A 15,041-nucleotide genomic window follows, 5' to 3' on the forward strand; every position below is an offset into this window, starting at 1 on the left:
GGCTGGGGCTTGGTGTAAAAGGGGTAAAAAAAAAAGCAACCTGGGTCCTGTTACCCGGTGTCTGACCCCTCAAATGATCAGGGTAGGGCACGGGGCTTCCCCCGGAGTCGGGCCGTGTAAATGGGTAACCTGGGTCATCTGACTCAGGGACCCATTTCCACCAATCACAGAGCCCCAACCTCCGGGACGCAGCGCCCTGAGGTCTGTCCGGAGGTTGGGCAGGGGCTGCGTACAGCCTCTGCTACTTTCTGCGCTACTATGCAGACAGCAGCGGAGGCTGAGTAGAGTTGAATGGATCCTGTGTGCGGCATCCATTCACCTCATGGACGGAGGCTGGGGGCACATGGAGGCTGGGGGCCGCCCAGCAGCCCCTCAGTGTGTCCGTCGGCATTGTGGGGTGTCGGCAGGTTTCCCGGCGCTTGGAGATGTCATCTCTAAGCGCCAGCTCAGGGCCTGACTACACCGGCATATTTCCGGGGGAAGCCGGTGTAAAAGGGAACAACTGCCGGGTCGCATCCGGGTCCAAAAACCCGGGTACGACTCTGCAGTTTTGGTGTAAAAGGGCCATGTGTGGGCACCTTTTTAGATGTTACTTTCTAGAAGCAAGGCTAGCTGATGAATCGATGTTCTGTTTCCTATTCACCACAATATAATGCATTTAGTTTTTTATAGTTCTATTTGGCTAGAGAATAGTTATTTCAATTCCTATATGCCAGAACTTGTGGCGCTCATTTTTGATGCAGCTTGGTGTACGTCTTTATAAACTATAATAATGTAGTCTATAATCTGTGTTAATCTATTTAAGAGGATAAAAATCGGTACTTATGTAATATCTGGGCTCTCGTTTTTCTTATGAGACCGCGTCCCCTCGCGGGGCTCGCTGCGCTCGCCACGCTTCGGGCGCTTAGAGATGACACACTATATAAAATCAACTCCATGCGTAGTTGGATAGTAGGGGTATGAAAAAATGGGGTGCATTTAACATGGGAGCCCAGATAATACATAAGTACCTAAAAATCAGTGTGTACCAATTATTTTGAAAGCCGCATGTTTTGAAGGGAAATAAACCTGTACCGGCTAATGGCTTAATGTTATTTAGGAGTATGCAGAGAAAGTAAAACCCATGGTGAAGGATGGTGTCTATTTCATACATGAGGCTCTACATGGCACACCAAAGAAGATATTGGTTGAAGGAGCAAATGCTGCACTCCTGGACATTGATTTTGGTAAGGCAATACCTTTTTTTTTTTCTTCTTCTTTGTACTTTGCAAGTAAAATTTGCTTCTTTGTTTAGTGTAATGTAAATACTGCTCAGGTGAAAAAGGTAGCTGCGGAGGAGGGATAAAATAAACTTGCATTAGTCACATAAAATTTATCCCTAAAAACACCAAATAGTGAAAAATGAAATAAATGAGCATTGGCACTTGCTAATTCTGTTAAAAACAAATTGAACATTGTAACATTAACACTGAGTTACATAATGACCAGAGCATGTAAGCAGTGAGGTCCCATATCCGCAACCAAATTTGCAGGTTAATATCGACTTAAGGAGGACCCAGAATGCTGCAGCATGTTCTGTTTAGAATTTGTCATTCTCCTTGGAAGTCCAGTGATGTAACGAGTCCAGATACACAAATTAATTTCTCAGGTCCGTGATCACCTGCTGCATTCAGGATACCTGGAGGATACTCCTTAAACTGATATTAATCTGCCAATGTGTTTTCTAAATAAAAATACAGTTTATTTACTGTGCACATACTGTATCTGCACAATTTTAAATTTTTTTTTTCTCTTGCTGCGCTCCCATGTTTTACCTTTTTTCCTCTGCAAACTTATTTCCCTGTGTGTGGTGAGTGGAATGGAAATTTTAATGCCATTCTCCTCCTCCTCCTCCTCCTCAGTGACTACTTATTTTGCTATACTTGACAGTGTTTCCTACTGTATAGTCATAGTGGTTTGAAACAAGCTTATTTCAGCACCTCCAGATAAGAGCTGTCATTTATAAGATGTATACACATGAATTCAAGATTGAGTGGGAATCTACAGAGGTGACCTCCTTTTTCATCCTTCATACCTTCATTTTGGATAGCTGCCTTTTCTATTCTTGTTGAACAGGGCACGGTTTATTTTATTCCAATGAAATGTTTTATGGGGTGAAATCTTCTGTGTATGCTGATACTGAACTTTAATAAATAGAGAATATTTATTCAATGATCAAAAATACAATTTTTTTTTATAAGATTGGCACATGGAACAGTGTTAATATGATTTGATGCAGTAAAAAACATTTCCAGTAGCCCAAACATTTTTTGTTTGTATTTTTGTGTAGCTGTAATAATTTATACTCCCACTTTGTTTTGCAGGCACTTACCCATTTGTGACCTCTTCAAACTGTACTGCTGGAGGGGTCTGCACTGGCCTTGGTATTCCTCCTCAGAGTATTGGGGATGTATATGGAGTGGTGAAAGCATACACCACTAGAGTTGGTATTGGTGCCTTTCCAACAGAGCAGGATAATGTAAGTTACAAAGCTACTGGAGTAAAACTTTGCCTTTTTTATTAAAAGGGGCAGATACAAAATGACCTCTTACAGGATCTTACACCATATTTCAACCAGGTGTTTTTCAGGTGTAATTGAAAGTCTTTGATATGAACAGTACGTACTTGACAATGCAGGTGATGTTTTGGGAATGGAAATGCTTTTACCACTGGAAGTCCCACCTATATTAGCATATATAGTATTCAATCTTGATACTGACTGTCGGAACGATTCCCGCAGTTGGGATATCGGCCATTTCTAACGTTCATTCAACAGTCTGAACATTTCTGACAGTAAGAAGATTTGTCAGACAGTCTGATTGTCAAACGGGCGTAGATTCGTCCATCCAGAGGTCGTTTCCGACAGTGCTGATTTGGCTTTTTAAAAAGTCAAATCTGCATGCCTTCAATGCAGTCAAAAATAGCCGCATTGATCAGATGTGTGATCTTTCCCACTTTGGAAATATTAGCAAACATTGAATACCTCTAAAAATAGTTTGATCCATTTCTTAACAATCTGTTATAACAGTGTGATTTCCTGATTTAAAGGTAAATACAGTGCTTGAATGCTATATATTGCACAAAATATACACAAACCTACATATTCAGCTTTACACAGAGGGATTTTATTTAAAATGATTCAGTGATATTATCATTTATTTATTTTTTACTGATCAACAGTTACATGAAAACCCCTAACAGGTGACCTGGATGGCATTGATTATCTCATTACAATGTCACCTGTCAGGGAGTGGGGATATTTTTGACAGAACGAACAGGAGTTCTTGCAGTTTTATACAGTATGTTGGAAGCAGGAAAAACAGGCATTCTTAAAAACCAAAATCACTTTGACTATGGCATAATTGTGATACGTTACAGGATCAGAGCATCTCATAACTGGCAGATTTAACCCCTTCCCGACATTTGACGTATATATACGTCATGGCCGGGATGTACTTCCCGACACATGACGTATATATACGTCATGACTTTAAACTGTCACCGCGTCTATAGACGCGGTGACAGTTTAAACATGTCTGCTGTCCCTGACAGCAGACATGTCCCAGCATGCCCAGGGGGGGCGGCGATGCCTCCCCCCCGTCGGCGATCGCTGCGATTGGCTGTTCAATGCGTTTTCCTGTGTTTCCTGTGTTACCGGCGAATCAGACGCTCGGTATCACAGGGATCAATCACCGCCGGGCGTGAGGGGGTCACCGGTGGTCACCGGTGATGACCACACCTCACCCCACCTGCCCCCAAGGCTGTGATTGGTCCGTCGGTCCGACGGACCAATCACAGCCATGGCACGTGATTTAAACTAACGGTGACTGCGCTGCAGAAGCCATTCCGGTCTGGAATTGCGTGCAGAGCGGTCACCGTGCCAATCTGTCGTGATATACTGACCTGATCCTTGCCTGATACTTACCTGATCACCGCTGGCAGCTGGATGCTTCCTGGATCTTGTGACTTCCTGTGTGCTGCTGCTGCAGTGTCATAGAGTGACAGATAGTGACAGATAGTGACAGATAGTGACAGATAGTGACAGATAGTGACAGATAGTGACAGATAGTGACAGATAGTGACAGATAGTGACAGATAGTGACAGATAGTGACAGATAGTGACAGATAGTGACAGATAGTGACAGATAGTGACAGATAGTGACAGATAGTGACAGATAGTGACAGATAGTGACAGATAGTGACAGATAGTGACAGATAGTGACAGATAGTGACAGATAGTGACAGATAGTGACAGATAGTGACAGATAGTGACAGATAGTTATATTTTGTGTCTGCTGCCCCCCCTTTTGTGCTGATCAGCAACTTTTTGGGGGTGCATGGTTTTTTTTTATATATATATATATATATATATATATATATATATATATATATATATATATATATATATATATATATATATATATACACATATACATATACATATACATATACATATATATATATATATATATATATATATATATATATACCTGTCAGTTGCACCAAAAGTTGTGCTGCCTGTGCAACTGACTGCTGCCCCCCCTTTTGTGCTGATCAGTATAAATTAACTGATCAGCAACTTTTTGGGGGTGCAGGTTTTTTTTATATATATACCCTGTCAGGTTGCACCCACAGTTGTGTGCCTGCTGCCCCTCACTGCTAATCAGTGTTGCATCACTGATCTGCAGTTTTTTTTTTTTGGAGAGTGCAGTGGGGTTTTGTTTTTACACCCACGTTGCTTTTGTGGGTGTCCTGTGGCCGCTGAGCGCTGATCAGTGACGTACATCACTGAACAGCATTTTTTACACCCACGTTGCTTTTGTGGGTGTCCTGTGGCCGCTGAGCGCTGATCAGTGACGTACATCACATTTTTGGCACAGGGTTGATATAATTTTTTTTCTGCAGTTTTTTTAAATTGTTTTTTTTTTTTGGAGAGTGCTGTGGTTTATTTTTTTTAAATTGTTTTTACACCCATGTTGCTTTTGTGGGTGTCCTGTGGCTGCTGAGCGCTGATCAGTGACGTACATCACTGATAAGCATTTTCGGCACAGGGTTGATCTATTTTTTATTTATTTTTTTTGGATCAAATTCCTGTTGCCTTTGAGCGCTGTTCAGTGACGGACGTTACTGACCAACATCTGTGCTCAATTTTTGGCGCAGGACCTTTTTTTTTTTTTTTAACCCCTTCAAGGTTGTACCAAAAGCTGCCTTAAAGTTGCTGAGTGACGTACATCACACATCAGCATTTTTGCCACAGGGTTGATCTAAATTTTTTTTTTTATTGGGATCAAATTCCTGTATAAAGTATTTTTTTTTCTGCACTACATACACACTACACACTACATACCCCCCCGTGTTGAAATAAAGTTTGTACCCCACCTACACTATACACGTGTTGAAACATTACACTTACAGAAACACAAAAATAAAAATGGCATCCCAAATGTCATCCCAGTCATCCAGAAGAATGTATTCAGCGGAGGAGGCATATGCCATGCTTGCATCTGACTCTGACACAGCCAGTGATGCAAGCGGGGAATTTGAAGGATTCGTCTTAACCTCATCTTCCTCCTCTAGTGATGAGGGACCCCCTCAAAGATGCCCCCGTAGAGCAGCTGAGACCCCCCCCAAATGATTGATCCCGTATGGACCCCACCACCAGACAATTTTGAGCCCCAGGTTCCTGAGTTTTTGGCCAGAGAAATTGACTTTTTCAATTATTTTTCTCTGATGATTTTATAAATTTAATGGTGGACCAAAGTAATTTATATGCCCAGCAGTTTATTGCTCAAAACCCCACGTCATCATTTGCTAGGTGGACCCCTGTAGATGCAGTAGAGATGATGACGTTTTGGGGTCTGGTGTTACATATGGGCATAGTAAAAAAGCCAGAAATTAGGCAATATTGGAGCACAGATGTTCTGTACAGCACCCCATTTTACCATATAGCCATGACTCGGACTCGTTTTGAGACAATCCTTAAATTTTTACATTACACCGATAATGCACAGTGCCCACCCAGAGATGATCCCACCTTTGACTGGCTATTCAAAGTCAGGCCGGTCATTGATCATTTCAGTGCCAAATTTGCAGAGATGTACATCCCTGAAAAATTTATTTGTATCGACGAGTCCCTTATACGTTTTAAAGGAAGGGGTAAATTCCGCCAGTACCTTCCCAGTAAGAGGGCAAGGTATGGCATAAAAATGTATAAACTGTGTGAAAGCACCTCAGGGTACACCCACAGGTTTAGGGTATATGAAGGGAAGGATTCAAGAATTGAACCGCCAGAATGCCCCCCCTCCCTCGTAGGTGTTAGTGGATAGTGGAAAAATTGTCTGGGATTTAGTGCACCCCTTCCTGGATAAAGGTTATCACCTCTACGTGGATAACTTTTACACTAGCATCCCCCTGTTTAAGGCCCTTGGTTCAAGAGGTACAGCAGCTTGCGGTACTGTGCGCAAGAACCAAAGAGGCCTCCCAAAAACGCACATTGCCCAAGTACTGAGAAGGGGTGAAAGCAGGGCACAATCCACCGAAAATATGTTGTTGGTCAAATATAAGGACAAGAGGGATGTCCTTATACTGACAACAATTCATGGAGACAGTACCACCTCCGTCCCTGTACGAGGTACCAGTACCCACACCTCAAAACCTAATTGTATCCTAGATTGCAATAAGTACATGGGCGGAGTGGATCTTCCAGATCAGGTAATGAAGCCGTACAGTGCCCTGCGGAAAACAAAAATCTGGTACAAGAAGCTGGCCGTGTATCATCCAGATGGCACTGTATAACGCTTACGTGCTATTCCGTTCTACCAGCCAGAGGGGGACATTTATGCACTTTCAAGAGGAAGTCATAAAGGGCCTAATATTTGGGAACCAGCAGGCAGAGGGCCCCAGTACTTCTAGTACTGGCCCCCGTATTGTACCAGGGCAGCATTTTCCTAACGAAATCCCCTCCACTGCAAAAAAGAGCAGGACACAAAAAAGGTGCAAAGTTTGCTATAAAAAGGGAATAAGAAAGGATACTATTTTCCACTGTGAAACTTGCCCCGACAAACCCGGCCTATGTATAAAGGAGTGTTTTAAAATATACCACACATCTATGGATTATTAGGTTCATCATTTCACCGTGCTTCGGGGGTCTTGCTAATGCCACATAGCACCCACCATTCATTCCACCAGAATGTGTGCTGCAAAATCCAAAAATCACTCCTTCCCTTCTGAGTCCTGCCATGCACCCAACTGGTATTTTTTGGTCACATATGAGGCATTGCCATACTCGGGAGAAATTGGGGCACAGATTTTGGGGTGCTTTTTCTCCTTCATACCTTATGAAAATGAAAATTTTTGAGCCAGAACTGCATTTTTGTGTAAAAAAATGTAATTTTTCATTTGCACAGCCCAGTTGTATCAAAATTGGTGAAACCCCTGGGGGTTTGAAATGTACACTATACCCCTAGATGAATTCCCTGAGGGGTGTAGTTTGCAAAATGGGGTCACTTGTGGGGGGGTTCCTAACTTTTAGCATCTTATGGTGCCTAGAAACCTACATGGTGCCTAAAAAATAATCTCATAAAAAGGAGGCTCCAAAATGAAGTAGGTGCTCCTTCTATTATGAAGCCTGTGGTTTGGTCAACGTGCACACTAGGGCCACATATAGGATATTTATGAAAACAAAAGAATTGGGGGAATCAATTTTTAGTCACATTTCTCTAGTAAAATCTACGGTGTTCCTTAGAAAAATGTATTAAATTTGAAAATCTGCAAAAAAAATGAAATTTTGAAATTTCACCTACACTTTGTTTTAATTCCTGTGAAACACCTAAAGGGTTAACAAACTTCCAAAATGCTGTTTTGAATACTGTGAGGGGTGCAGTTTTTGAAATGGCATCATTTATGGGGGTGTCTCACATACAAGTCCCTCAAAGTCACATCAGAACTGAACTGGTCCCTAAAAAAATCAGTGTTTGAAATTTTCTTGAAAATTTGAGAATTTGCTATTCATATTTTAAGCCTCCTAGTGTCCAAAAAAATTAAAAGGAGGTTGAAATAATGATGGAAACATAAAGTATACATATGGTCTATGTTAGTTATTAACTATTTTGAGTTGTATGATTATTTGTCTCACAAGCAGAAAATTTTAACATTTTGAAAATTGCTAAATTTTCAAATTTTTTACGACATTTTGTATTTTTCACAAAAAAACACAGACTGTATCGACCCAAATTTACCACTAACTTGAAGTACAATGTGTCACGAGAAAACAATCTCAAAATCACTGGGATAAGTAAAAGCAAAAAAAAGTTATCCCCACTTAAGTGATACATGTCAGATTTGAAAAAAAGGGCTCTGTCAGGAAGGCAAAAACATGCTGCGTTGGTAAGGGGTTAATGGGAGTGCAGTGGTTAGGACCTACCAACAGTGGACATGGTAAACCAACGATTGAATTTGTTGCTATACTGTATCTAAATTGTTGCTACTGTAACCAAAATTGATGAAAGTTTATACTGGCTATGCAAAAAAGGGGTCAGATGCAGTGCATTGCAGCTTTCTGCATTCTTTTTTTTTTAAGTCAATAATTTTTATTTGGTTTTGCATAACAAACACAACCCCCCCCCCCCCCCCCTCCCCACATACATAGTATAGTTAAAATGTATATCAGACGGAACCACTCAACTAAACATACATTGTACAAAGTGGTGATGATCAAAAGGAGAACATGGTTGAGCCAGGATTATTTGTACATTCACAATATTCCAGAGTATCACAGGATGTGATATATACCCGAGGGCGCCTACTCGGGTATAATTTGAGTTTCCCTTACAAATAAAACATAGACATGTTCACACTGAACTTGCTCATCTAGAAAGAACTAATTTACCAAGCATTGAAGGGGTTAGCAGTAGAAAGTGAGTCACCACTAACTATAACAGCCAAGCGATTCCGTCCAGTCCTATTATTATAAGTCAAAAGAAACCACCTCCCCCCAAATGCCCAAAGCAACCCACCTTTATACCCCCCCACCCTGTACTACCCAGCCCCAACTAGGGTGCACTTGGATCCCTGAACTATACCCCCCAGCTATCTACCTAACTATTCCCTTCCCCCTCCCAACTTGACAAATCCCCCCCCCCCCCCCCCTTGCTATTTCAGGATATTATTTCATATAAATGTAGTGGCTTGGGAGCGTAACCCCCAGACTTCAAAGGCATCAGGTCAAAAAAAAAAATCAAACCCCCCCCCCCCCAAAAAACAAAAACACCCACAAACCCCAAAGCAACCCTCCCACATAACCCCCCACCCTATACGACCTACCCCCAACTAAGGCGTACCCTGTTCCCCCCAATTAACTAAACTACTGTCTCTAAAAAGGGATAAATTAGTGGCCTGCAGCTGTAAATAGCTAGCCTAGCCTAAAAACCTAATTTCACCCTTACTCACATACCTATCTATCCCCCCCCCCCCTACCCCATATAAAGGATAACAAAACGAATGTCTAACAGGGGCAGTACAAAACAGGATCAGATTGTGTAAATATGGAAGGATATATAGAGGATAACTACCCCCCCCCCCCCTATACTGAAGGATAACTGCTGTATGAACTGAACGGGGCAGTAAACTTGTTGGTATCATAATATAACAAAAGCATTCTTCCCTCCCACCTCCACTCACAGGAGAAAAAAAAGGAGGAGAGGCAACAGCAAATGGACTGAAAATTAAGACACAAATATTAAATCAAAGCAACAGGCTCAGGAGTTCGAAATATTTAGTCCGGCCAGGCCCTCCTCACATGCGACGCCATATATGTAGCAGTTCGTTCATCATACATCCTAAAACGTACACAAAGCCATCTGCAGTACTGGGATAAAACTTCCAAAGCTATCCCATCCAGCCAAGGATGTGGAGTTTTTTATCAACGACACAGCCACTGGAACCTCAGGACGGATTTTTGTAGCGTCCCCATTAGCAGGAGTTAAACTCGTAGTAGAGTTAGTCGCGGGTGACTCTCTATTTGGCAGGATAGATCCAGAGAGGGCACAGATGCAGGTAACACATCAGTCACAAGCGCAGGATTTGCGGAAGTAGTGTGTACATTTCCAAATTTAGCAAGAATTCTCTGTGTAGAGGCACTAATAGCCTCAAGGATTAGGTGCAAAGGGCCAGACATCCCTAATGCAGAATGTTAAAAATATACTGCAGGTAGATAGTAAAGGCAAATTAGTGGTGGCCAGCACACCACACAGTGCCTCAACAGTGGAGTATCCAAATCAATAACAGTGATTGAATTTACTCAGAGCTATTGGCAGAAGTGTTCAATGCTGCAATATCTTGCAGGGAGGCACAGTAATTGTGGCCGTCCAAGTGTAGTCTGGAGCAGAGTATCAAAAGTTGTTAGTATGGTGTATTCGGTATGCGCAGAGTGACTGCAGCCCAGCCACTCAATACTGTAACTGCAGTAGGACAAGTGTAGGAGGTAGAGGGCACAGGCTGTGCAGCCACACACCCCACCAAGACTTAGTCCGTGTGCCAGCCCCGGCAGCCCTCAGGCAGAGCCGCAGATGCAAGAAGAATCCAAGATGGCGCCCGGTGCTCAGAGGCGGCCACACCGACCAGGCAGGATACAGACGCCACTATCCTCCGGCATCAGCAGCTTCCGCAGAGATCTCAGGAGATCTAGCCCCAGCAGCCAGGTCATCGGCTGTCGCTGCAGAGCCCCAGACGGAGGAAAGGAGAATTCCAAGATGGCGTCCGGGAGCGTATCACGCTGAGAGCCCGGCCAACGACACCAGTCCACAGAAGCCGCACAGAGAGGCAACGGGCGGCACAGGGAGTGCAGAAGATGTTCCAAAGGGTGAGCGGAGAGGGGAGAAGGATCCACGGCCCCAGGGGCAGGAGATATAGGCAGGATATTGACCGCAGCTTTCTGCATTCTGCTCATATCTTTTCACCTGAGCTTCAGAACTGCAGCTTGGTTTTATTAATCACATTTTTCTTTTATATCATGTGAACTGCTGGGTGCATGTGCATCGTTTACCTGTGGAAGAGATGGCACCAGGATGCACTATGGGGGAAAAGGCCATCAGGCTGTGGTAGTATTATGCTCTGGGCAATAGTATGCTGGGTAATCTTTCTTTTTTTAACATTTGTGCACGTACTGCCTTCCTAAACATTGCTGTTAATAACGTACACCCCATTCATGGTAGCATCCTCTTTCAGCAGGATTATACGCTCTGCCACACTAAAAAATGTTCGGGAATGGTTTGAGGAAGCTCAAGGTGTTGACTTTGCATCCAAGTCTTAGCCATGGATTGCCCACCTCACAACTCACTTGCTGCTACCATCTAGAGGTCTTGAGGAGTTGCTTTGAGGTGTAAGCGCTGTTTTGGCTTGCAGGGTAACTGACACAGTATTAGTCGGTGTTTTATAGTGATCCCTTTATGATCAGCACAGGGGAAAGGGGGGAGCTTAGCAATGTCACCAATGTGGGTGGACTCAGCCAGTGATGTCACATCTATTTGCCAGTGACCTGGTGCCTTTTGAAAGATGGTAAGATCCATAATAACATTCTGAATATTCTTACATTTCTAGTTTTGTTCACACCATGTGTAAATGCATCTGATCGGATCCGGAGAAAGTTGTTGCTGCCAAAACGATATGTTGTATCCAGCAGCCATGACTGTGATCGCATAAGATACATTGTATGCTTAAGGACTGCATGTGTCGTTGATGAGGTATCGCATGTGAGGCTGCATGAGATACCTCACACAAGGGTATGGGGGTCTTTAGTGAGATTGGGTATTTATGATAAGGAGGAGGCCTGGATTGCAGTTCATAATCCAAATAATCCACTAGAATAGGGTTGTTAGGGCTTTGTGCTGGTCAGTCCTGTTCTTTTACACCAAGGGCCAGATACACTAAGATTCGTAAAGTGGAGTCTAATAAACAAACAGGAAAAAACGATTTGTCAGAGCGCAGAACTGTAATATAACAATCTTGGATCTGCTGCTGTCACTATCAAGTGGATACTCCACCCCTTGAATCACAAGAAAGACCACAAGAAAAAATTAGAGACAGCGCTGATCCAAGTAGTTTAGCAATATAACATAATTTATTAAAATTTATTACACCTTATAATTAAACATTAATCACCGGCCGGTAATATATAGAAAATAAATAATCATATTTTTTTTAAATAATAAAAATTATATAAAAAGGGAGGGGGGGTTTGTTAAGGGACTAGCCCTTTAACCCCTTCCTGACAGAGCCAGTTTTTGCGTTCCTGACAGAGCCCTTTTTTTCAAATCTGACATGTATCACTTAAGTGGGGATAACTTTTTTTTGCTTTTACTTATCCCAGTGATTTTAAGATTGTTTTTTCGTGACACATTGTACTTCAAATTAGTGGTAAATTTGGGTCGATACAGTCTGTGTTTTTTTGTGAAAAATACCAAAATGTCGGAAAAAATGGAAAATTTAGCAATTTGCAAAATGTTAAATTTTCTGCTTGTGAGACAAATAATCATACCACTCAAATAAGTTAATAACTAACATAGACCATATGTCTACTTTATGTTTCCATCATTATTTCAACTTCCTTTTAATTTTTTTGGACACTAGGAGGCTTACAATATGAATAGCAAATTCTCAAATTTTCAAGAAAATTTCAAACACTGATTTTTTTAGGGACCAGTTCAGTTCTGATGTGACTTTGAGGGACTTGTATGTGAGACACCCCCATAAATGATGCCATTTCAAAAACTGCACCCCTCACAGTTTTCAAAACAGCATTTTGGAAGTTTGTTAACCCTTTAGGTGTTTCACAGGAATTAAAACAAAGTGTAGGTGAAATTTCAAAATTTCATTTTTTTTTGCAGATTTTCAATTTTAATACATTTTTCTAAGGAACACAGTACATTTTACTAGAGAAATGTGACTAAAAATTGATTCCCCCAATTATTTTGTTTTCATAAATATCCTATATGTGGCCCTAGTGTGCACGTTGACCAAACCACAGGCTTCATAATAGAAGGAGCACCTACTTGATTTTGGAGCCTCCTTTTTATGAGATTATTTTTTAGGCACCATGTAGGTTTCTAGGCACCATAAGATGCTAAAAGTTAGGAACCCCCCCACAAGTGACCCCGTTTTGCAAACTACACCCCTCAGGGAATTCATCTAGGGGTATAGTGTACATTTCAAACCCCCAGGGGTTTCACCAATTTTGGTACAACTGGGCAGTGAAAATGAAAAATTACATTTTGTTACACAAAAATGCAGTTCTGGCTCAAAATTTTTCATTTTCATAAGGTATGAAGGAGAAAAAGCACCCCAAAATCTGTGCCCCAATTTCTCCCGAGTATGGCAATGCCTCATATGTGACCAAAAAATACCAGTTGGGTGCATGGCAGGACTCAGAAGGGAAGGAGTGATTTTTGGATTTTGCAGCTCAGATTCTGGTGGAATTTTGGTGTGTGCTATGTCGCATTACCAAGACCCCCCAAGCACCAATACAGTGGAACCCCCCCACAAGTGACCCCATTTTGCAAACTTCACCCCTCAGGGAATTCATCTAGGGGTATAGTGTACATTTCAAACCCCCAGGGGTTTCACCAATTTTGATACAACTGGGCAGTGAAAATGAAAAATTACATTTTTTTACACAAAAATGCAGTTCTGGCTCAATTTTTCATTTTCATAAGGTATGAAGGAGAAAAAGCACCCCAAAATCTGTGCCCCAATTTCTCCCGAGTATAGCAATGCCTCATATGTGACCAAAAAATACCAGTTGGGTGCATGGCAGGACTCAGAAGGGAAGGAGTGATTTTTGGTGGTGGAATGTTGGTGGGTGCTATGTCGCATTAGCAAGACCCCCAAAGCACCAATACAGTGGAACCCCCCCCACAAGTGACCCCATTTTGCAAACTACACCCCTCAGGGAATTCATCTAGGGGTATAGTGTACATTTCAAACCCCCAGGGGTTTCACCAATTTTGATACAACTGGGCAGTGAAAATGAAAAATTACATTTTTTTACACAAAAATGCAGTTCTGGCTCAATTTTTCATTTTCAGAAGGTATGAAGGAGAAAAAGCACCCCAAAATCTGTGCCCCAATTTCTCCCGAGTACGGCAATGCCTCATGTGTGACCAAAAAGTGGCAGGACTCAGAAGGGAAGGAGTGATATTTGGATTTTGCAGCACAAATTCTGGTGGAATGTTGGTGGGTGCTATGTCGCATTAGCAAGACCCCCAAAGCACCAATACAGTGGAACCACCCCACAAGTGACCCCATTTTGCAAACTACACCCCTCAGGGAATTCATCTAGGGGTATAGTGTACATTTCAAACCCCCAGGGGTTTCACCAATTTTGATACAACTGGGCAGTGAAAATGAAAAATTACATTTTTTTACACAAAAATGCAGTTCTGGCTCAAAATTTTTCATTTTCAGAAGGTATGAAGGAGAAAAAGCACCCCAAAATCTGTGCCCCAATTTTTCCCGAGTACGGCAATGCCTCACATGTGACCAAAAAATACCAGTTGGGTGCATGGCAGGACTCAGAAGGGAAGGAGTGATTTTTGGATTTTGCGGCTCAGATTCTGGTGGAATGAATGGTGGGTGCTATGTGGCATTAGCAAGACCCCCGAAGCACGGTGAAATTATGAACCTAATAATCCATAGATGTGTGGTATAATTTAAAACACTCCTTTATACATAGGCCGGGTTTGTCGGGGCAAGTGTCACACTGGAAAATAGTTTGCTTTCTTATTCCCTTTTTATAGCAAACTTTGCACCTTTTTTGTGTCCTGCCCTTTTTTCCAGTGGAGGGGATTTCATCAGGAAAATGCTGCCCTGGTACAATACGGGGGCCAGTACTAGAAGTACTGGGGCCCTCTGCCTGCTGGTTCCCAAATATTAGGCCCTTTATGACTTCCTCTTGAAAGTGCATAAATGTCCTCCTCTGGCCGGTAGAACGGAATAGCACGTAAGCGTTA

At 42.2% G+C, this 15,041-nt stretch overlaps 1 protein-coding gene across 1 annotated transcript in view; it reads left to right on the forward strand.

Annotated features, from left to right (window-relative positions):
• The window catches only part of LOC146063734 (adenylosuccinate synthetase isozyme 2), a 257,360-nt gene that overhangs the window by 156,926 nt on the left and 85,393 nt on the right, over positions 1-15,041 (forward strand). Inside the window, exons 8-9 of the mRNA XM_083176422.1 lie at positions 1,100-1,226; positions 2,364-2,518. Coding sequence (XP_083032548.1) covers positions 1,100-1,226; positions 2,364-2,518 — 282 coding nt within the window. The remainder of the gene's footprint in view (positions 1-1,099; positions 1,227-2,363; positions 2,519-15,041) is intronic.

Source organism: Crinia signifera, chromosome 3 (assembly GCF_055691185.1).
Source record: "Crinia signifera chromosome 3, ASM5569118v1, whole genome shotgun sequence".
Taxonomy (NCBI): Eukaryota; Metazoa; Chordata; class Amphibia; order Anura; family Myobatrachidae; genus Crinia; species Crinia signifera.